A 24,078-nucleotide genomic window follows, 5' to 3' on the forward strand; every position below is an offset into this window, starting at 1 on the left:
GCTGTGCTGTTCACTCGAGGGCCCTGCCCCCTCCCCACCATACGTCTCCTCAGCCTGCGAGGGCGCTCAACCTCCCTTCACCTCTCACAAAGCCTCCAGGGTCTGCTGAGAAATCTGTCTTATTTGTCAACATGCACTGTTGTAACTTATTGTCCAATTATATAATTCAAATTGTACTTAGAACCTGTGTGGGGAAAGCATCTGCCAGAGTCACACTCCTAGCACAATACTCACGGCCACTCTGATTCGGGCTGCTTCTGGTGAGCTTCTACGACATTAATTGCAATGTTGAGGTTTTCTTCCAGTTCTTTCATTCTTTCAGAATTAAGGGATGTGAACAAAATCATTGAAGAGTAGGCAACAATTTTTTTGTCTGGGTGATTTAAGCAAGACCTTCCAAATACAGAAATGAAAGTGTTAGCCCAATTTAACATGGTGAAATACAATTACAGCACATAAATAATAATAATCCCAATAACAAATTCAGTGCATACTGAATTTTTAAGAATTTAATGAAGAATTACAACACGGAAACAAGTACATTATTTACTGTAAAAATAGCAAGTATAAAATTAGTCACAAGACAAAGAAAATACCCATTAATAATTATGAAAAACAGACTGTCTAAGGAGAAGGCAGTATATTGGCAAGAAATAAATCTAGAGCTAAGAGCCTCCGTGTAAGTCCTGATTCATCTGCTTGTCATCTCAGTGATCCTGGGAAGGTCTCAATTTAGCTGCTGTCCATTATGCTATGGGCCATGCACTACGGCAGAGTTTTATTTTTCACTTACACTCCATAATGCTCTTATGGAGAAGGTATTAGCCTTATGTTTCAGATAATAAAAATGTGTTGACTTTACTTGCCCAAAAACACAAAGCCAGTACCAGCCTAAGTTGGAATTCAAATTTAGTTATACCTGTCTTAGAAACAACACAAGAGTGGAGTCACCAAACCCTTTACAGTGTTTTCTGAGACAAAAATAGAACACAATAGTGAGCCTCAGCCTACCTCACAGGGCCTCTATGAGGTTGAGGTAACACTGGTAAAGCACCAGGGAAACTCTCATGACCTCTCTGGGCATCTACACTTACTCAGGGCCTCTCCTCTAGGTTTCTACGACACCTGGACTCATCTGATTCAGTCAGTTCCTACACTCCATGTGCTCACCTACTCCTTTATCCCCCCACCACAGCAAGAGCTCTTTGGGTATGAGAAATATCTCTAAGTTACCCATCCGTATGCCACCATCAGAACCTGGCAGATACTAGGCACCCAAATTTTTAAAAAATGAATTCTCACCCTGGTTGGCATTGCTCAGTGGTCAGAGCATCGGCCTGCGCTCTAAAGGGTTGGGGGTTTGATTCCTGGTCAAGGGCATGTACCTGGGTTGCAGGTTCAATCCCTGGCCCTGGTCAGGGTGTGTGCAGGAGGCAACTAATCAGTGTCTCTCCAACATTGATGTTCTCTCTCTCCCTCTCTCCCTACTCCTTCCTACCCTCTCTAAAAGAAATTAATGGAAAAAATGTCTTCAGGTGAAGATTAACAGAAATAAATTCTCAAAAATAAATGATTTTTAGCCCTGGCTGGATGGCTCAATTGACTGAAGCATTATCCTGTACACCAAAAGGCTGCGGGTTTGATTCCCGGTAGGAGCGTGTACAGAAAGCAACAGATCAATGTTTCTCTCCTTCTCTATCTCCTAATAATAAATGAAAACATATCCTCTGGTAAAGATTTAAAAGTAATTAATAAAGTAGGTAATTTTTATTTCTGTAGCTTGAATCTCACAATTCTTTCCTTCCATCTAAGCTCAATTATTATTAATCATAAAGGTAACAGGCATATATATGCCTTTACCTCTAATTACCTGCAGGAACTTGAGTAGCAGTTATACTCAATGAGCCAGAAGTAACATGAGGGAGTTATGTGATGCAAACACCAGAATTTGCAGGTGACGCAGAAAAACCTATGCAACCGGGGAGGCAGCGAAGACTTCAGGCAGCAGGTGCTCAGAGTGTCGGCTCTGGGTCCGAGAGCAGCACAGGGCTACATCCCAGCTCTGCCATTTATCAGCACTAAGCGTTGGTTCCCTCGCCTGTCCCTGTCCCAGCACCACTTACCCCACAGGGCTGGGCACAGCACAGGGAAAATATACAGAAATGCCCAGCTCAGGACATTCAAACAGCAGCTGTTCTGCTGCTTGTACAGTTGCCAGCACCAAGATCAACCCATTCGGTGGCAACACAGCCAGGGTCAGAAACCAGGCTCTGCTCCAGGCACCGCTAGTCCTCTCCCCTCTCCTGCCTCCTCCACCTGCTCTCCTTCCCACTCTCTCAGTTTCTCATCAACTAACGGGGCTGCTCAGAACAAAGTAGGAGATCCAGGAAAAGCCACGGACCGAGCCAGACGAGCCGTCGGTGTCCACACCAACAGTCCTCCACATCTCCCCAAACATACAGCACTGAGCCGAGCGTACAGGGAGTGCTCAATAAACACGCGAATGATTAACTCACTGCCCACACCTCAATGTTTTATGGCTTTTTTTCTTATAAATCAGTGTCCACTAAGGACAGTATTTCTCATTTTAACCCAAAGTTTTACTTTCTTAAAGTGAAATTGACATGCAACAAAAGGCACAAATCAAAAATCAATACGTTTTTAGACACGGACACCTGTGTAACCAGCACCCGAGCAGAGCAGAGGACATTCTCAGAACCTGAGGACTCACTCATGCCCTCTCTCAGCCAGTACTGACTCGGCCACCACCCACCAGGAAAAACCACTCTCGCTATTTCTTAGCAAAGGCTGGTCTTTCCCAGGCTGAACTTCCCGTACAGACGCCGGCCGGGCCGGGCCCACAGACTCACAGGAAGAGCTCTGGGAACGCGTGCACCCACACGATCGCCTGGGAGTCTTCGTTCCGGGAGGCCACGTTGCCTAGAAACTGCAGGCCACAGCGAAAGGCTGAGAATTTACAAAAGTGAAAAAGACATGATTAAAAACAATTTTAAACAATGAATCAACTCATCCTAATAAGAAATATTCCCAATATGATTAAACAGAACGCTTCTGTTAGCTTCTTTTACGTATAAAGGTCTCTCCCCACATGACACTTTGCACATGACACGAAAACAACATACTCTACAAAGTTAACTAACTTCTGAAAAAGATAATAAATATAAACACAAATTTCCTGTAATTACATTAAATATTGGAATCTGTGCTCAATTTTTGAAAAGTTACTCTCAGCCCTGGCCAGTTTGCTCGGCAGTCAGAGCATCAGCCCGCGGAACAATGACTCGCGGATTCGGTTCCGGTCAAGGGCACGGACCTCGGTTGTGATTTGTCCCCAGCCTTGGGGAGGTCGTGCGGGAGGCACCCAGTCAATGTGTCTCTCTCACATCGATGTTTCTCTCTCTCTTTCTTCCTCTCTCGCCCTCCCACTCTATCTGAACAAAAATGGAAAAATGTCCTCGGGTGAGGATTAAAAAAAAAGTTACTTTTAGACTAGAGTTTTTAAAGTTAAATCATGGTAAAAGAAAAAAATACACACACACACACACACTAGGTAAATACAGCCTAAAAAGAACATTATAGACCATTTAAAATCAGACATGATAAACCTTAAGGCTAATGCTTAATTGTTACTGGAGATTTTTATAAAAAGTCATTTCAGAATGACTTAATTCACCAGAAAGATGTAACAAGAATAACCTAATAACATGGCCTCTAATATATAAATAAAAGAAACACTGACGTATAAAGAGAAAAGTCCACAATTAAGTCGGGCAATTATAATACATCTTTCTAAGTAACTTATAGAATAAGCAGACAAAAATATCAGTACATTTAAAAGATTTGAATATGATTTACTGACAACCTTATTGACATGTTTAGAATATTTCACCAAATAAAAGTGCAAAATACTGGACAAAACAGAGCAGCACGCTGACACACCGAGGACGGGGAGGACGTGCCGCACCAGGACCTCTCCCTCATAGCTGTTGGGAATGCAGATGGTGCAGCCACTTTGGAAGATTTAATGATTTCTTACAAAACTAAATATACTCTTGGCATACAATCCAGCAATCACGCTCCTTGGTATTTACCAAAAGGAACTGAAAATTTCTGTCCACACAAAAACCTGCACACAAATGTTTATAGCATCTTTCTTAATTGCCAAACCTTGGGAGCAGCCAAGGCGTCCTCAGTCGGCGAACTGTGGTACACCCAGACAATGGGACAGCATTCAGAGCTGAAAAGGAAATTACTTAGCAGGCCGTGAAAAGACAAAGAGGAAACTTAAATGCCTATCACTAAGTGAAAGAAGCCAATTTAAAGAGGCTACACACTGTGATAACAACCCTATGACGTTCTGGAAAAGGCAGAACTACAGAGATAGCAAAGAGAACAGTGGTTGCCAGGGGCTGGGGCAGGAGGGAGGAGCACGTAGAGGATCTTTAGGGCAGTGAGACTATTCTTTCTCATACTACAGTGGTGGGTACGTGTCATTACGCATTCGTCCCGCCCACAGAATGTGACACACCAAGAGTGATCCTGAACATGAACGGCAGACTGGGTGGCAATGGCGTGCCAGGGCAGACTCATCAACTGCAACACGTGAACCATGTGCTGCCGCACGCTGCTGGTGAGAAAGCTTGTGTGGCTGTGGGGGCAGGAGCCACACGAGAAATCTCTGCATCGACTCTCAATTCTGCTATGAACCTAAAATTGCTCTGAAACATAAAGTCTATTTAAAAATTAAAAATAGCCCTGGCCGGTTTGGCTCAGCAGTTAGAGCGTCGGCCTGTAGTCCAGAGAGACCCGGGTTCGGTTCCCGCTAAGGGCACGTACCTCGGTTGCAGTTTGTCCCGGGCCCTGGTTGGGTTGTGTGGGTGGCAGCCACTCGATGTGTCCCTTTCACATCAATGTTTCTCCCTCTCTCTCTTTTCCTCTCTCTCCCTCCCACTCTATGTGAACAAAAAAATGGAAAAATGTCCTCGGGTAAGGATTAAAAAAAATTTTTTTTAATAAAAAAATAAAAGTAAAATAAAACTGTTTAGTGACCCAAAAGAAAAGAAGACCTAAATTCAATTCCCAACTTTCAGTGAGAATATGCAAAAGTTAACTTCAGTAAGATCCAATTTCCTCATCACATAACGGATGTGGACAACAGGATCTGTTTTGCAGAGCTATTGGAAGGGTGAAGTGTGAACTCACTAGACGTGGTGAGCAAGCAGCAGAGAACATTAAATGCTCACCTGGCCCCCCTCTTTACCAGCACATAATATGACCCTGATAAACGTTGGCTTAAAAAGTCAGATTTCCCATTGGTCCCATGGTCAGCCTCTCCATGGAAACCTTGATGGCTTACCATACAGATCCTTGTAAGATCTTATTACTGAGACAGGCACTTTCAATCTCATTGAGAAGCACAAGAAACCAAGACCCACAGAGGTTATCAATAACTTGACCAAAGTTACACAACTATGAAGAATCACAATTCTGGATGTATCCCTGTGATTTTAGCAACCAATGTGGTATGAGTGTTACCTCATGCTTATTAGAAGCTGTAGTTGGTAGTTATATATGAATCTGATTAATAAAAAGGGATTTTTTTAAAAAAAAAACTTCAGCTATGCAGTCTTCCCAAGGACATTTGGCACACTAAAACAATATTTCACCATTTAGTAGCGGAGAAAACAACCTCGACAAATTTCAAAGAACTGATATATGGATAATGTTCACTTTATAATAAACATAAACCCCCAAAGTAATTAGAATATCCCCATTGTTTAAAACTAAGATATAATTCTAAATAACCCATGGGGACTAAATTAAATCATAATGGAAATAAAATTTTCAGATCGAATGTTAACAAAAACACTACGAACCAGAACTTCCGAGATGCAACTGAAACGGAACGTGGGGGAAACGCACAGCTTCCAACGCCTGTGCCGAGGAAGACAGACGGTGCAGATAATGAGTTGCGATTCTTCTCGAAAAATTTCTTTATGAAAAGAGTGGTAAAATAACTCCCCAAAATGAAGGAATAAAAGAAAGATGAAGAGCAAGAAATTATCAAAACTGAAAGCAAGCCCAGCCGGTGTGGCTCGGTGCCCGCACCAAGAGGCCCTGGCGCCCGCACCAAGAGGCCCTGGCGCAGCCCCGTCCGGGCACGTGCCCAGGTCGCAGGCTTGACCCCCAGTGGGGCTGCAGGAGGCGGCCGGTGAATGGTGTTTCCCTCTCACAGACTTTTCTGTCTCTCTCTCTCAAATCCATTTAAAAACCATATTTTTAAAAAATTGAAAACAATAAAAAAGAGAGAATATCAACAAACCCAAAAGTGATCAATACTGATCAATCAACCTTTGAGAAGACTGATCAAAAGAGAGAAAAGGCACAAATAACAAAAGAAAATATTCAGAAAAGAATAAGAGGATATTGCCATAGATCTTACAGGCATCAAAAAAAAAAGAAAATCACATCATTACAAATAACATTATGTCAAACTATTTGAAAATTTAAATAAAATAACCAAAACCCCAAAATATAACTAATAAAAACTGACTCTGTAAAAAAATTCTGTAAAATATTCAAGAAAAGCCTGAAGAGTCCTCTAACCATTAAGGAAATTGGATCAGTAGTCAAATATGTTCCCAAAAAGAAAACCCCAGACCTAGAATGTGGCCAGTTCACATTCAAGGAAAAAATCATTCCAATTGACACAACTCTTCCAGAGAACACAAAAAGAGGTAGTAGACTCCCAAACCAATTTTATGAGGCTAGCATAACTGTGAGACCCCAATCAGAGTCAAGCCAGTAACAGAAAGGAAAATAACACTCATGGTGTGAAACAGTATGTTAACAAAATAAATCCAGTAACTGGTAACATAACAAAGTTGAATTTATACCAGCCTAGAAAGCTGCTTTAACATTAGAAATCAACCTTAACTTGCAAAGGACAAAATTATATGACATTCTCAAATACTGCAGAAAATGTATTTGATAAAATTTAACACCCATTCATAATTTAAAACAAAAAAAAACCCTCCTAGCCATCAAAGAATAAAAGGGGGCTTCTTTAACCTAAAAATAAGTATCAAGAAAAAAAATCTATTGCACACATTATAATTAACGGCCACTGTAGAAAAAGAATGTTCCTTTTGAAAGGGAATGAGTCAAAGATCCTGCTGTTACCATTCCTAGTCAACAGTCACTGAAAATCTCAGTCAGCAAGACAAAGGCATGAAGGCCTTTCTCAGGAAAGGAAAAGAAACTGTCATCTTACCCTCAGCAGATGAAATGTCATTTCTAATCTATGTGGAAAATATATTTTAAACCTGTAAAAGTTACCTGAATTAATAAAAGAGCTTATGCCCAGCCGGTGTGGCTGAATGGACTGAGCATCGTCTCGTGGACTGAGGTCCCGGTTCAATTCCCGATCAGGGCACATGCCTGGGTTGTGGACTTGATCCCTAGTAGCAGGCATGCAGGAGGCAGCTAATCAATGTATCTCTCTCACATCAATGTTTCTTTTTCTCTCTCCCTTCCTCTCTCTATAGAAAATTAATAAAAACATATTTTTAAAAACTGAATAAAAGAGCTTATAAATGTTGCTGGATACAAAGTCAATATTTTAAAATGCATAATATTTCTATAAGTAAACAATGAACAAAGATCAAGAAAGATGCCATTTATAAAAGCATCAAAAACACAACTACAAATGTACGCCACTTTAATATTCTAAAACTAGACAGATAATTAAAGTAGAACTAAATTAGTAAGAATTATACCATGTTCACAGGTTAGAGGACCAGAGAGTAAATGAAATTCCAGTCTGAATCACAATGGGGGGGGGGGGTAACTTCACACACTGGAGGATATGCATGTGTTTGTGTGCCTACGTGATCTGACATGACTCTAAAATCTGTGTGATGATACAAAGGGCCAAGCACAGCTGAGATGCTGTTCAAAGCACTGAGGTGCAAGGATCTGTCTTCACAGACAGTAGGCAGCTGTGGGTAAGACCGTGTGACACTGGGGCAGGAACAGATAAACGAAGCAATAGAACAGGACAAGAAACAGACTCAACCTATGTTAACATGTGATTAAAGAGACAGTTGAGTATAGACAGTCTTCAAAAATAAACAGGGATGCCCAGCTGGTGTGCTTAGTGGTTAAGCATTGACCCATGGACCAAGAGGTCACGGGTTCGACTCCTGGTCAGGACACATGCCTGGGTTGCGGGCTCGATCCCCAATGGGGGGGGCGTGCAGGAGGAGGCCAATCGATGTTCTCTTTCATCGATATTTCTAACTATCCCTCTTCCTTCCTTTCTCTCTAAAAAAAAATCAATAAAAATATATTTTTAAAAAATAAAAAACATAGTCAACTGGGACAACTGGGTATCAGTAAGGAGAAATGGAAATTGGACTCCTTGCTCACTTAACACAGAAAATTCAATGTCATGTACTAACCCTAAATGTAAAAACTCAAAATAGAAAGGTTTGAAAAACAACACTGTAGAATAAAGATTTTAAAACAAGACACATAAAATAATACCCCTGTATTAATAAACTATATTACATTAATAGACTACACTGAATTAAGAACGTTTTTTTCCTCAAAAGACATTACTATCCATAGACTGGGAAAAGACACAGAACATATAACTAAAATAAGCTTCATATACAGAGTATATTAAAACTCTTAGGAATCATTTAAAGAAGACAAACAATCCAGTAGAAAAATAGGCAAAAAAAAAAACCCAAGAACATGCCCTGGCCAGTTTGGCTCAGCGGTTGGGGCGTCGGCCTGCGGTCCAGAGAGACCCGGGTTCGGTTCCCGCTAAGGGCACATACCTCGGTTGCAGTTTGTCCCCGGCCATGGTTGGTCGTGGGGGTGGCAGCCACTCGATGTGTCCCTTTCACGCCGATGTTTCTCTCTCTCTCCCTCCCACTCTATCTGAACAAAAAAAAATGGAAAAAAATGTCCTGGGGTGAGGATAAAAAATCAAAACAAAAACCCCCAAGAACTTGGAAAATACTTAATAAAATAAGATCACCAAAAGGCAAATATATATAGGAAAAGTGCTCAACGCCATGGAAAAAGCATCAGATTCTACTACAACCCACCAGACTGGCGAACGTGACCGTCAGAAGGTAACGGAGTGTCTGTGAGGATGTAATGCAACAGGAACACAAGGTTCTGGAAAGACCCACACCCAGACCCAGGAGCTGTCAGACTGCGCGCACTGTCTCAGAGTGAGCACCAGTTATCAGTAAGTGCCTCTCAGCCCCAAACACACGCTTCAGCGCTTGCTCTGCAAAAGGGAAGCTGGGCCCTTCGAGCGTCTCCATGTCGGGTGGCACGGCCGCCTTGGCAGCAGAGGTCTGGGAGGAATGCGGGGGGAGCGGGTTCCTCCCCAGACTGGGTACCTGGGCCAGGCTTCTGCAGTCCCGGGTCCTCTATCAGCCTCTGCTGATGCGCTCCTGCAGAGCCTGACAACCAGCATGGCCCACAGCCCGAGACCGCCTTAGGAGGGCTTCAGCACGGCCGAGCATGGTCCCTTCCTGCGCCCGACGACAACCTTAGAGGGGAGATAGTGACATTTCCCCACTTTACACAGAGTAGACCAAAGTTCAAATGGTCACTGACTTACTCAGGACATGAAGCCTGTAAGTGGTGCAAGTGCAGCTGGCAAAACCGTACGGCCCTTCCCAGGGACAGGGGTTAAGGCTGATGACAAAAGGTCAAAGCCACTGGAGAATCTGAGTTGAAATGAAAGATTTTCCTCCGTTAAAGAAACTCCCACCAGGCACCAACCAGGAGGCATCTTCTAAGGGCAAGTGAGCTTCCAAAGACCTTAAAGCTTCCAGATCTCTGCTTTGCGAGGAGAGAGAAGCTGGCCTGTTGGTCCAGCCCAGAGCTCCCACCCTTGCCCAGGTCAGAGCCTGGGCCTTCCCTTAAACCCTGTAGCCTAGGCCCTGGCTCAACACAGGGCAGGCTGCTGACTCCAAACCCCAAAGGCAGAGCGCCGCGCTGCAATGATGAAAAGGATCGGTGTACGATGTGTCGCACTCTTCACTGACACACCCCAACAACTGGTGGTTCAGAGAAGAGTTGCAACGCTGCAGCCCAAAATCAGAACACTGAAATTCAAAAAATATACAAAGAAAATGATGAGCCAAGGACATCAAAACTGAATTAAGTTAATATTATCTAAAACAAAGACGCCGGGTCCAAAACTGCACATACACCTACATACCCATATACACAAGTACTGAAAAGAGACTAAAGAAACTCATCAAGCCCTGGCTGGTTTGGCTCAGCGGTTGGAGCGTCGGCCTGCGGTCCTGAGAGACCCGGGTTCAGTTCCTGCTAAGGGCACGTACCTCGGTTGCAGTTTGTCCCCGGCCCTGGTCGGTTGTGTGGGTGGCAGCCACTCGAAGTGTTCCTTTCACATCGATGTTTCTCTCTCTCTCTGTTCCTCTCTCTCCCTCCCACTCTACCTGAACAAAAAATGGAAAAATGTCCTCGGGTGAGGATAAAAAAAAGAAAAAAAAAAAACTCATCAAGTGTTTGTTTAATGTAGCCTGCATAGACAAAGATGATTATTTTTCTTCCTACTTTTCTGATTTAAAAATTACTCTATAGTTATAAAATGTTTATAATAAAAAACTCTTTAACCCTAAGATAAGTCATAGTTTTAAATGACATTTATATTTCTACTGAGTATTTTAGAATATTAACACTCACACCTTGTAAAATTTAACACAAAATAAAAGGGTAACAACGTCAGTTGGTCTGAAAACCAACTGACCCAACAATTCATCAGGCAACTAGAACTCAGCACTCTGAATCAGAACACAATTCTGGGAAAGAAATGGTTTAAAGATGTCCCAGAAACAAGAAAAGAAAACTCCAGACAAGTACAAATGACAGTTTACTTTTACCAAACAGCTTATCAAATGATCTTTATGTAAATACTGCAAATGTTACAAAGCCCCTCAAAAATCCCAACATTATTTTTACAGATTAGAAAAGAATAAAAGCCAAAAATAACACCAATAACTCAATTAAAATAACTCATGCTTGTGTTTACATAAAATTTGATGAGTATAATATATTCGTCACACCACTGTAATTATTCTCTGAAAATAATACTCTAAATATTATTTTGACAATGTAATTATAGTTCTTACCTCAAAAGTGGTTAACAAAAAACTGGCACAGATATCCTGCTAAAATTCTACCAAGAATAAGGTTCTCACCAAGAAATAGTAAAAAAAATAGTATACAAACTTTATTAGGAACCAAAATACCTTTTAAAAGATGTGTATTAGGTTTGAACTAACATATTATAAATATTTTTAAAGTTTCATTGTTGAATTCCAAATAAAATTCGGTAATATTGTTAGCTGCCTTTTTCAAGAAGGTAGTGAGAAAACTTAGCTTGTTTTCCTTCTCTCCTCAGTAATGGTCTTCCAACTCCACCAATAAACACAAATTCTCTACTTGAAATTGATACAACTAAAATACTGAAGAGGACCTAAATAAACAGATGTTCCACACTCACAGACTGGAAGACACAGTATCATTAACATGGTAAGTCTCTCCAGAAGGATCTATGAATTCCACATAATTCCTAGCATCCACAATATATAAGTAACTTTTATAATTTGACAAGAAAAAGACAAACAGCCCAGTTAAAAACTGGGCCAAGGACTTGAATACACATTTCCCCAAAGAAGATCGACAAATGGCCAACAAGTACATGAGATGTTCAGCATCATTAGTCATTAGGGAAATGCCAATCAAAACCACTTCAGACCCACCAGGATGATTATAATCTGAATAAAAGGAAATAAATGTTGGCAAGGATATGAAGAAACTGGAACCTTGCACATTTTTGGTGAAAATATAAAATGGTTCAGCTGCTGTGGAAAAGTTTGGCAGTTCCTTAAAAATTGAAACATAACATTAACCCACTAATTCCACTCCTAGGTATATCCCCAAAGGAACTGAAGGCAAGTACTCAGACAAGTCCATGTGCGAGCATGTTTTTACAGAGGGCACAATAGCTAAGTGATGGAAACCACCCAAATACCCATCAACAAACAAATGGATAAAGAAAATGTGGTATAAGCATTCAATGGAATTATCCTGGCATTAAAAAAAAAGCAAAGTTCTGATACATGCTACAATATGAATGAGCCTCAATAAAAATTATAAGTGAAAAAAGCCAGACTCAAAAGATGCATAATTCTATGATTCCATTTATAGGAAACATCAAACCAGGTGAGCCCACGGAGACGAAGCACAGAATGGTGGCTGCTGGGGCTCGGGGCAGGAAAGGGAATAAGGTGCTCAGAGGGCACAGGGTCGCCTTTTGGGGTGCATCATGAAAATATCTGCAAGACAGAGGCGGTGGCAGGTGTGCAAACCTGTGAAGGCACTAGATGCCACTCAGCTTAAATTGGTTATTTTTATCTCCTGTGACTCTCCTGTCAATAAAAACACTGAGCTGACACAACTGCAGCCTAAGTCGCTGCAACTCTCACACGCCTCACTCGAAACAGGTCTGCAGGTCCAGCCTCTCCAACTGCGGGGTGTCCGTGAACAGCCAAGCCAACAACCAAACAGCCAACTTCAAACTGGTTCATAAAAAGTTTCAGAAATCGGCCCTGGCCGGTTTGGCTCAGCGGTTAGAGCGTCGGCCTGCGGTCCAGAGAGACTGGGTTCGGTTCCCACTGAGGGCAAGTACCTCGGTTGCAGTTTGTCCCTGGCCCCGGTTGGGGTCGTGTGGGTGGCAGACACTCGGTGTGTCCCTTTCACGTCGATGTTTCTCTCTCTCTCTCTCTCCCTCCCTCCCACTCTATCTGAACAAAAAATGGAAAAATGTCCTCGGGTGAGGATAAAAAAAAAACAACTAAAAAGTTTCAGAAATCGGCTCCTTTAAGTTTTGTGACAGACCTACTTGCTTCAGTGAAGAGAAAGTTAATCCTGTGAGATGAAGTGTCCCCTATCATGTCCTGTAAACAGTAAATAACAAGCCCCTGTAGCAGGCATGGGAGAGAGCAGAGGGAGGACGGGTGACCTGAGGGACGTGGACCCAGGAAGGCCTGCAGCTGGAGACGGCAGCCCCTACGCGCCGGGAGGGAGAGGAGGGACGCAGACGCGGCGGACAGCGGGCAGTTTCGGGCCGCGTGTCTGAGAGCCCGCCCGTCTGATGCCCGCCCGTCTGATGCCCGCCCGCCTGCCCGCCTGCCTGATGCCTGCCCGCCCGCCTGATGCCCGCCCGCCCGTCTGATGCCCACCCGCCCGCCCGTCTGATGCCCGCCTGCCCGCCCGATGCCCGCCTGCCCGCCTGCCGAGCACTGTGTCCAGCGGGCAGCTGTCTAACCGCAACGTTCGCTCACAGGGCACCCCCTCTGGGCGCCTTATTTCGGGGCACATCCTCACGGGAGAAGCCCACTGCCCACCACAGCTCCACAGCACTGCCAGGGACAACTCTACCACGAGTATTTTTCAGCAATTACAGAACGTAGTACATTCTGAACTCTCTCTGAGTTACCGTACCACACAGACTTCAAAAACAGCGGCATTTCCACGAAGAAGTGAAATCTGCCTTTTATTGCTGATTGTTAATCCCCCAAATTGAGCAATGACACCTCTGTTTTATTATAAAATAGAGCAACAAAGATAACTTTAGATCTTAAAAACACGTTACAACTAAGTCCTACATCCTATCAATTTCTTGAGAATATTCGAAAAATTACTGCTGTTAAAAAAAAACTGAGAGCAAACACTTTGTAAATTCTTAGATAACTTAATTCAAAAAATAATTATGATTTCTCAAAGGAAAAGTTCTATATCAACTAGAAAGACACAAGAATTTTAACAAATGAGCTTTAAATAAAAAAACATCACAAAATCACAGAATGGAATGAGAATCAAAGCACGCCAGGCAGCGCCTCTTTCGGCCTATTTCACCCCACGCCCCGGCTCCCCCCACCTCCCCACGGGGCAGGCCATCTCACCCCACGCCCCGGCTCCCCTCACCTCCCCACGGGGCAGGCCGCCTCACCCCACGCCCCGGCTCCCCCCACCTCCCCACGGGGCAGGCCACCTCACCCCACGCCCCGGCTCCCCCCACCTCCCCACGGGGCAGGCCATCTCACCCCACGCCCCGGCTCCCCCCACCTCCCCACGGGGCAGGCCATCTCACCCCACGCCCCGGCTCCCCCCACCTCCCCACGGGGCAGGCCACCTCACCCCACGCCCCGGCTCCCCCCACCTCCCCACGGGGCAGGCCATCTCACCCCACGCCCCGGCTCCCCCCACCTCCCCACGGGGCAGGCCATCTCACCCCACGCCCCGGCTCCCCCCACCTCCCCACGGGGCAGGCCATCTCACACTGAGTAAGTACGCCTCACTTCATGTAAGTACAGGCAATGAAGAACTGCGTATAAGTTAATCTATATATCAAATCATTTTAAATAAAGCCGGAGATTACACTTTCTTTACTAAAAAGGATTTTTTTAACTACATCTATTTAAAAGCCAGATATTTACATTGAGATTTTTCTTATTAAGTGACTTAGGTTTACCCATAAAGTATTTTAATTCTTTGGGTAAAAATCTCATATATTAAAATTCTATTTTTTTTTTAATATGATGTTAAGATAATAACACTAGTTTAAAGGAAAAGGGGTGATGCTAATAGTTCAAGAGTCTAGAAAGGCTTCCTGGCCTTCAAAATAAGAAGCCTGGTTTTTCTCTTAATCCCACATCAACAGCCACTAACCATCAGGGCTAACTTGCCATCAGAGCTAACTTGCCATCTGTCACATGATAATTTCTTGAACACATTTAGTATCTGGCTCCCCTCAATGGAATGTAAGCACCCTGAGGGTGGGGTTTTGGGGTCACTGCTGGGATCACACCAACACCTCGATCAGGTCCTACCCCATCCAGAGTACGACAGACACCGAATCTCTGCTAGGGCTGCATAACGAAGGGCCACAGACTGGGGCACGTGAGCAACCACGCGCCTACCTCCCAGCTCTGGAAGCTGGAAGCGAGGAGGGCGCTCCAGCGCCGTCCCTTCTGGGCCTCTCTCCTTAGCGTGCAGACGGCTTTCTCTCCTTGGACCCTCACATGGTCTTCCCTGCATGTGTGTCTGTGTCCTGAGGTCTTCTTCTTACAAGGACACCAGTCACACTGGATTAGGGCCACACATATGCCCTCATTTTACCTTAATTTTTTTAAAGGCTCTGTCTCCAACCAAATACATCACATCTGAGATACTGGGGGTGAGGGCTTCATCATGTGAACTTGGAGGGACACAGCTCAACCCGTAACAGAGGTAAGAAAGGAAGTTACGGCAACCTTTTAGTGATAATTCTTCAATATCTTAATAAAGTTTCTCTGTATCGTTACAGACCATTTGCTCTAATGAATACTGTAACACTCAGTGTGTCGTTGTTAAACCCTCTCCAGAGACATGATTCATGAACCGTACTGCACTCAGTGTGTCGTCGTTAAACCCTCTCCAGAGACACATGATTCATGAGCCGTACTGCACTCAGTGTGTCGTCGTTAAACCCTCTCCAGAGACATGATTCATGAGCCGTACTGCACTCAGTGTGTCGTCGTTAAACCCTCTCCAGAGACATGATTCATGAACCGTACTGCACTCAGTGTGTCGTCGTTAAACCCTCTCCAGAGACATGATTCATGAACCGTACTGCACTCAGTGTGTCGTCGTTAAACCCTCTCCAGAGACATGATTCATGAGCCGTACTGCACGTTACCTGTCAGCAGGGCTTCAGGTTCCACTTGAAGTTCCCGAAAAAGAAGAATCAGATCAACAGCAACGCCGATTGTATCCAAGTTCCTGTATTATGTTGTTAAAAGAGACAAAGTTAGACACCTTCCTAAGCCTGCATTTTAATGATCCAAAAACAGCACTGAGCCTACGCTGACAGTTTCTGTGGCCAGCGGAACAATGGCCTCCAAAGGTGCCCCCCTGCTCCCCAAACCTGTGAGTACGTGAGCTCACAGGACAAAGGGGGCTTCACAGTCTGGAGTATACTGAGGATCCTGAGGGGGAGGAGTGTCCTGGAGTATCAGGTAGGGACAGTGGAATCACCCGGTCCTTATAAGAGGAAGGCGGAAGATCAGAGTCAGGAAAGAGACTAAGAGCCCAGCAATGCCGGCAGCCTCTCGAGGCTGGACAACGTCCTCCCCCGAGCCTCCAGAAGGACTGCACCAGGCCAACCCATCTCAAGCTTCTGAATTCCAGAACCGCAAGACAGTAAATCTGCCGTGTTAAGCACGAAGCTGTGTCACTTTGTCAAGGAGCTCAGGAAACATGCGGATTCAGGGGCAGAGCGGAGGGCCACTGCAGGACACGCCCAAGGAGGGGGAGTGGCTCTGAAATGTGACAGTGGGCAGGCGCTGGAAGCATTCCGAGGAGCAGGACAGGAAACAGCCAACCAGCCTCGAACAGACTGGGCGGGAACACGGACGACAGGCACCGCTGGCGAGGCCGGGGAGAGGAGGCGCACTCCTGAAAACTGCAGGGGAGGCCATCCTCACACCGGGTCGAAGCTGAGCTGACGTGCGTGCGGAGAGCAAACCACAGCAACGCCAAACTGGGGCGTTTAGCTAAGCAAATTTCCAAGCAACTCCTTGAAGGCCTGGTTTCTTCTTGCTGCTTAAAATTCGAGAGGAGAGAGACAGACAAAGGAACAAAGAGGAAACCAGGTCTTGATGATGTGGGAGATTCTCAGCCTATGCAGACTGCAAAAGATGCTAAAACTGAATGCACAGTCAGGAGAGTGTGCTCTCAGAAAGCCATGGGTGTGGCAGAAGGAGAAGGTACACACACACACACACACACACACAGCGGGCCCTGAGGGCACTGGGTGTGACTCTCGTGATCGCCCTGTCACCTCAGCAGACACCAGGAGTCAGACGGCATTATCTAGGAAGGCTCTGTGGTACACCCTCTTGTCTAAAGCGAATCCCCGTGACATACATGTGAGACCCACAGGACTTTGAAAATGTTATATCACTAGACACTCTACCAGCTTGAACAAAACACACAGAGACAGGAATGAAATAAAAGGCAGTCAGACCCCCAAAATTCTACAGGTAGAAAATAGGCTGATATTGAGCCCTGACTGGTTTTGCTCAGTGGTTAGAGTGTCAATCTGTGGACCAAAGGGTCGCAGGTTGAATTCTGGTCAAGGGCATGAATCTGGGTTGCAGGTTCAATCCCAGGCCAAGGTCAGAGTCATGTGGGAGGCAATCAATCGATGTCTCTTTCTTTCTCTCCCTCCCTCCCTTCCATTCTCTCTTTTTAAAAAAGGAAAAGAGGCTGAGAAAACCATTGGGCGGCAATGTGCTCTCCTCGCAGGAAAAGGCAGAAAGGCTCGGAGGCGGGGCCAAGGGCAGGTCTCAAGGCTCAGAGGATCCCAGCTGGATTTGGAAACTGCTCAGGACCAGTGACTCCTTTTTCTTTCAGTTTTCTCCTCTTTTAAAGGGCAATGTCTAAAACTGTTACCCTGTGCCTGTCCCACCATTGTATTTTATTTTATTTTATTTTATTTTTGCATTTATCTTCAGATAGAGCGGGAGGGAGAGAGAAAGGAAGAGAGAGAGAAACATTGACGTGAGAGAGACACATCGAGTGGCTGCCATCCAAACGACCCCAACCAGGGCCAGGGACAAACTGCAACCGAGGTACGTGCTCTTAGCGGGAACCGAACCCGGGTCTCTCTGGTCCGCGGGCCGACGCTCTAACCGCTGAGCCAAACCGGCTGGGACCCACCATTGTATTTTAGAATAAAAACTTGTTCTCTAGTTTCACATGTCATGCTCATAACCACCTGGCTCACTGGCTCACCTGTTATTCATGGCTGCTTTCACACTACAAGAGGGGAACGGAGAAATTCTGACAGAGATCACAAAGCCTAAACTATTTATTATCTGGACTTTTACAGAAAAAGTATAGCAATTCGGATTATGTTTACATGCAGAGCTAACCACTTCCCACAGTGTTCTTGGAGTACTTGGAATGCGCGTGACCCAGACTATGTGCTTTGCTGTATTAGACCCCGTTACACACATCCTAGTAAAGTATAAGCCAGGCTCACACAACGTGCAGTATTCATACAGATGATGTGAAAAGATCTAAGCCTTAGTAGAATCACACCTTTTGACTAACTCTTAAATAAATTTCAAATAAAACACCATAAAAATATATATTGGTTGTGATCTGAATCTTGACAGGTTCAGAAATACTGGCTTTGGTTAAGGTTGGCCTTGGAGTCCTTACAGAATCTTTGTTGTCTATCTAACTAGAAAATATTTTTTTCTGAGAATCAATTCCCTAAATGGTTGGACTTTCCCTTTAAAATCAACAGTAAGCCCTGGCCGGTTTGGCTCAGCGGTTAGAGCATCGGCCTGCAGACCAGACAGACCCGCGTTCGGTTCCCGCTAAGGGCACATATCTCAGTTGCAGTTTGTCCCCGGCCCTGGTTGGGTCATGTGGGTGGCAGTCACTCTCAATGTGTCCCTTTCACGTCAGTGTTTCTCTCTCTCTCTCCTTCCCTCCCTCTCTCTCCCTCCCACTCTATCTGAATAAAAAATAAAAAAAAATGTCCTCGGGTGAGGATTTAAAAAAAAAATCAACAGTAAATAAATACAAATCTAGAAGGTAAGAGGCAGAAAAAGTAACACTATTAAACGTTCATTTTCATTTCAACCTGACCATGAGACACCATGAGCACACAGAACAGAACAGCCAGGAGCCGGCCCCCTGGTATTTCATTTGCCATAGTACTGACTGTTGGAGTTTGAATGCTTTTGGCTGGCACACATGACTTTTGCACTCAGGAAGGAAAATGAAAATGGACTGTGCTCACAGAGAGGAGCAGGGTCAGTGTTTGTTTCTGCACGACCGTCCCCAGCAGGGCAGAAACACCTACTGCCGCCGAGCCGGGCACACAGGCCGCAGCGGGCAGCCTACAGAAGTAATCTCATTTAAAACGCACGAGAGTCCTGTGAAAAACACCTCGCCCTGTTTTACAGAGGAGAAAGCCAGTACTCGGAGAGGCAAAAGCCCTTGCAGGGTCGAGAGCTGTTAGAGGGGTGCAGAGTCGCACAAACAGGGTCTGTGTCTCGGGCTCGCTAAGGGACCGCTTCTGAGCTGAGCTAGTTTGCAGCGGGAAAGAACCGTCCTGGGCTCTTAGGGAATGAGTACTCTCGGACAAGTTCTTTAACCTCTCTGAGTCACAGTTCTTCTTTTGTAAGACCAGAGAAATAGCAGCAAAGTATTTCTTGAGTTTGTCCTCAGGATTACACGAGACACTGCCAGTCGAGCCCAGGGTTACAAAGCCTGGTGCTGGGGTAGGCTGGCAGAACGCCGCTCCCTCCCTGCGAGGGAGGCTGGCAAAGCGCTGCGATCACCCGCCAGCCCTCAGCCCGTCCTGCCCCAGGGCTCCCTCCCCTGCCCATCACCCCAGCGCCTCCCTGCCTACAGAGGGACCAAGGAAACTTGCCTCTGGCCCACTCTTCCAGCACATAACTAGTTATGCTTTTTAAATGTTGACTACTATTATCAAGATTATAATTGTTTCTATCCATTTATCTGCAAATGGATGGCAGGTTTGGTTTAGAATTAAAGTTAAACAACCCAAGCTTTTTTCCTTTCTCCTTTCATCTTAAAAATCCCATTAATCATATAGAAGCCTCAGGTATCAGAACTGTCTAGGCAGCGCAGGGCGTCCCTCAAGTGGCTTCTGGACCAGACCGGCTTCACCCGTCACAGCAGTGACAGGGAGGCCTGGAGGCTCGTCTACATTCAAGTTCAGGAAAGAAAGGTGAGCATGCTCTTTGTGGCTCTGACTTCATCTCAAGTAAAAATTTTTAATAAAAAGCAGATTCCATAAAATCAAAGAGGAAGGTGCTCAGTTCTGGGAGGAGAGAGAACATGTCAAAGAACATGCACAGCTCTGAGCAGTTCTGCTCAGCTCTGCAGCCATGTTATTATAAAGCAGGTGGCAGGGGCGCGGGCAGCTTCACACAGTCTCAGGGCAGCCTTAAGCTAGGTCATCTCAGACCTTCACAGAACGTGCTCCCTGTTCAAAGTAAACACGAGGCCACTGGTGAAAACACCGAAACGAACTGAAACACTTACAACTAAGACAAGTGAGCTACACATGCACTTAGGCAGTCTAGGATCAACGGCTCAAAATTACATTCCAATCACCATGCTATGTAGGAAACCAAGTACCTCAAAACATGTAAGTACAAATGAGAAATCTAAACAACCCTTGGTGCTAAACACCCTCTATTCCAGGTTATGCCGTTCTACCCTCAGAGTGCTTGTCCCCGGTGAGACTGCGATGCCCAACAGTTTCCCGCGGACAGACTGCAGGTCAGACAGGCATGCACAGGCAGAAAGGAAGCGAAGGCGTACGTGTAAGGACAAAGAACGCTACCTGATGGAGTTCTGGTTCACAGAGCACTCTATACAAGCGTTCCGGAGACACCGGAAGCATTCTGTGATTAACTGCAGACTGGAAGCCAGATGTTCCACTTGGGATGGATCTCTGCAGGCCAGCTCGACAGCATGAGAAGATTTCTTTAAGATATCCAGGACTCTTTGGAAGATAGTCCTGGGTGCAGTTTCTCTGAAAAAAAAGACAAAACTGTCACAAACCAGAAAAAAATAACCTAATTTCCACATGTCCTGTTCAGAACACAGCCTGTCCTATTCCGTGGAGATGTGGGCTAGGCCTGTCTGATCCAGCGCCCTAATCTACAACACCACGTGCCAGCACGGTCCTTGTCCGCCGTTTCACGCGTTGTCTCCTTTCATCTCTGCATGAAGCCAATACTGTCCTCCTCATTTAAAGACAACTAAAGCAGCCCTGGCCGGTTTGGCTCAGCGGTTAGAGCGTCGGCCTGCGGTCCTGAGAGACCCGGGTTCGGTTCCCGCTAAGGGCACGTACCTCGGTTGCAGTTTGTCCCCGGCCCTGGTCGGATGTGCGGGTGGCAGCCACTCGATGTGTCCCTTTCACGTCGATGTTTCTCTCTCTCTCTCTGTTCCTCTCTCTCCCTCCCACTCTACCTGAACAAAAAAAATAGGAAAGTGTCCTCAGGTGAGGATAAAAAAATAAATAAAGACAACTAAAGCGGAGGGCGTTTAAGCAACTTGCCCATGTCCGCAGGTCATTGCTGGCAGAGCCACAGTTCCAACTGCAGCAGTCTGACTTCTGACCCTCCACTCCACAGTTCATCCGAAACCCCGCTCAGGGGACTGTCGTGCTTCCGGGTCTGCCCTTACCCCGAACGGAACAGCTACACTCATGCTCCAGGGGGAGCGCGGCCTGCCGTCACCCGGAGTGCGCCCCAAGTACAACTAGGGAAACTATTCGTGAAGCACTGATCGCCTGGGAGGCAGGTATACGTTCTACCCTCCAGACAGAGAAGCTGGTGACACCTGCTCTGAGTGAGAGTGTGTGTGCACACGTATTCATTCAACTAGATAGAGAAGCTGGTGACACCTGCTCTGAGCGAGAGTGTGTGCACACGTATTCATTCAACTAGACAGAGAAGCTGGTGACACCTGCTCTGAGTGAGAGTGTGTGTGCACGTATTCATTCAACTAGATAGAGAAGCTGGTGACACCTGCTCTGAGTGAGAGTGTGTGCACGTATTCATTCAACTAGATAGAGAAGCTGGTGACACCTGCTCTGAGTGAGAGTGTGTGTGCACGTATTCATTCAACTAGACAGAGAAGCTGGTGACACCTGCTCTGAGTGAGAGTGTGTGCACGTATTCATTCAACTAGATAGAGAAGCTGGTGACACCTGCTCTGAGTGAGAGTGTGTGTGCACGTATTCATTCAACTAGATAGAGAAGCTGGTGACACCTGCTCTGAGTGAGAGTGTGTGTGCACGTATTCATTCAACTAGACAGAGAAGCTGGTGACACCTGCTCTGAGTGAGAGTGTGTGCACGTATTCATTCAACTAGACAGAGAAGCTGGTGACACCTGCTCTGAGTGAGAGTGTGTGTGCACGTATTCATTCAACTAGAGAAGCTGGTGACACCTGCTCTGAGTGAGAGTGTGTGCACACGTATTCATTCAACTAGACAGAGAAGCTGGTGACACCTGCTCTGAGTGAGAGTGTGTGTGCACGTATTCATTCAACTAGACAGAGAAGCTGGTGACACCTGCTCTGAGTGAGAGTGTGTGTGCACACGTATTCATTCAACTAGATAGAGAAGCTGGTGACACCTGCTCTGAGTGAGAGTGTGTGTGCACGTATTCATTCAACTAGACAGAGAAGCTGGTGACACCTGCTCTGAGTGAGAGTGTGTGTGCACGTATTCATTCAACTAGAGAAGCTGGTGACACCTGCTCTGAGTGAGAGTGTGTGTGCACACGTATTCATTCAACTAGAGAAGCTGGTGACACCTGCTCTGAGTGAGAGTGTGTGTGCACACGTATTCATTCAACTAGAGAAGCTGGTGACACCTGCTCTGAGTGAGAGTGTGTGTGCACGTATTCATTCAACTAGACAGAGAAGCTGGTGACACCTGCTCTGAGTGAGAGTGTGTGCACGTATTCATTCAACTAGACAGAGAAGCTGGTGACACCTGCTCTGAGTGAGAGTGTGTGTGCACGTATTCATTCAACTAGATAGAGAAGCTGGTGACACCTGCTCTGAGTGAGAGTGTGTGTGCACGTATTCATTCAACTAGATAGAGAAGCTGGTGACACCTGCTCTGAGTGAGAGTGTGTGTGCACACGTATTCATTCAACTAGACAGAGAAGCTGGTGACACCTGCTCTGAGTGAGAGTGTGTGTGCACGTATTCATTCAACTAGACAGAGAAGCTGGTGACACCTGCTCTGAGTGAGAGTGTGTGCACACGTATTCATTCAACTAGATAGAGAAGCTGGTGACACCTGCTCTGAGTGAGAGTGTGTGTGCACACGTATTCATTCAACTAGACAGAGAAGCTGGTGACACCTGCTCTGAGTGAGAGTGTGTGTGCACGTATTCATTCAACTAGATAGAGAAGCTGGTGACACCTGCTCTGAGTGAGAGTGTGTGTGCACGTATTCATTCAACTAGACAGAGAAGCTGGTGACACCTGCTCTGAGTGAGAGTGTGTGTGCACGTATTCATTCAACTAGATAGAGAAGCTGGTGACACCTGCTCTGAGTGAGAGTGTGTGTGCACACGTATTCATTCAACTAGATAGAGAAGCTGGTGACACCTGCTCTGAGTGAGAGTGTGTGTGCACACGTATTCATTCAACTAGACAGAGAAGCTGGTGACACCTGCTCTGAGTGAGAGTGTGTGTGCACGTATTCATTCAACTAGATAGAGAAGCTGGTGACACCTGCTCTGAGTGAGAGTGTGTGTGCACGTATTCATTCAACTAGACAGAGAAGCTGGTGACACCTGCTCTGAGTGAGAGTGTGTGTGCACGTATTCATTCAACTAGACAGAGAAGCTGGTGACACCTGCTCTGAGTGAGAGTGTGTGTGCACGTATTCATTCAACTAGACAGAGAAGCTGGTGACACCTGCTCTGAGTGAGAGTGTGTGCACGTATTCATTCAACTAGACAGAGAAGCTGGTGACACCTGCTCTGAGTGAGAGTGTGTGTGCACGTATTCATTCAACTAGAGAAGCTGGTGACACCTGCTCTGAGTGAGAGTGTGTGTGCACGTATTCATTCAACTAGATAGAGAAGCTGGTGACACCTGCTCTGAGTGAGAGTGTGTGCACACGTATTCATTCAACTAGACAGAGAAGCTGGTGACACCTGCTCTGAGTGAGAGTGTGTGTGCACGTATTCATTCAACTAGATAGAGAAGCTGGTGACACCTGCTCTGAGTGAGAGTGTGTGCACACGTATTCATTCAACTAGACAGAGAAGCTGGTGACACCTGCTCTGAGTGAGAGTGTGTGTGCACGTATTCATTCAACTAGATAGAGAAGCTGGTGACACCTGCTCTGAGTGAGAGTGTGTGTGC

The 24,078-nt window shown here is 45.6% G+C and overlaps 1 protein-coding gene across 4 annotated transcripts in view; it reads right to left on the minus strand.

Annotated features, from left to right (window-relative positions):
• ATXN10 (ataxin 10) overlaps positions 1–24,078 on the minus strand; it is a 145,763-nt gene that overhangs the window by 108,143 nt on the left and 13,542 nt on the right. For all 4 annotated transcript variants that reach the window (XR_004961557.1, XM_036278179.1, XM_036278178.1 and 1 more), the window contains exons 2-5: positions 20,522–20,713; positions 15,824–15,906; positions 2,871–2,967; positions 235–393 (exon numbers count right to left, since the gene is read on the minus strand). Coding sequence is in view for 3 of the 4 variants with exons in the window: in XM_036278179.1 (XP_036134072.1) it covers positions 235–393; positions 2,871–2,967; positions 15,824–15,906; positions 20,522–20,713 (531 nt within the window). In the remaining variant the exon portion in view is untranslated. The remainder of the gene's footprint in view (positions 1–234; positions 394–2,870; positions 2,968–15,823; positions 15,907–20,521; positions 20,714–24,078) is intronic.

This window comes from Molossus molossus, unplaced genomic scaffold, assembly GCF_014108415.1.
Source record: "Molossus molossus isolate mMolMol1 unplaced genomic scaffold, mMolMol1.p scaffold_m16_p_26, whole genome shotgun sequence".
NCBI classification, from domain to species: Eukaryota; Metazoa; Chordata; class Mammalia; order Chiroptera; family Molossidae; genus Molossus; species Molossus molossus.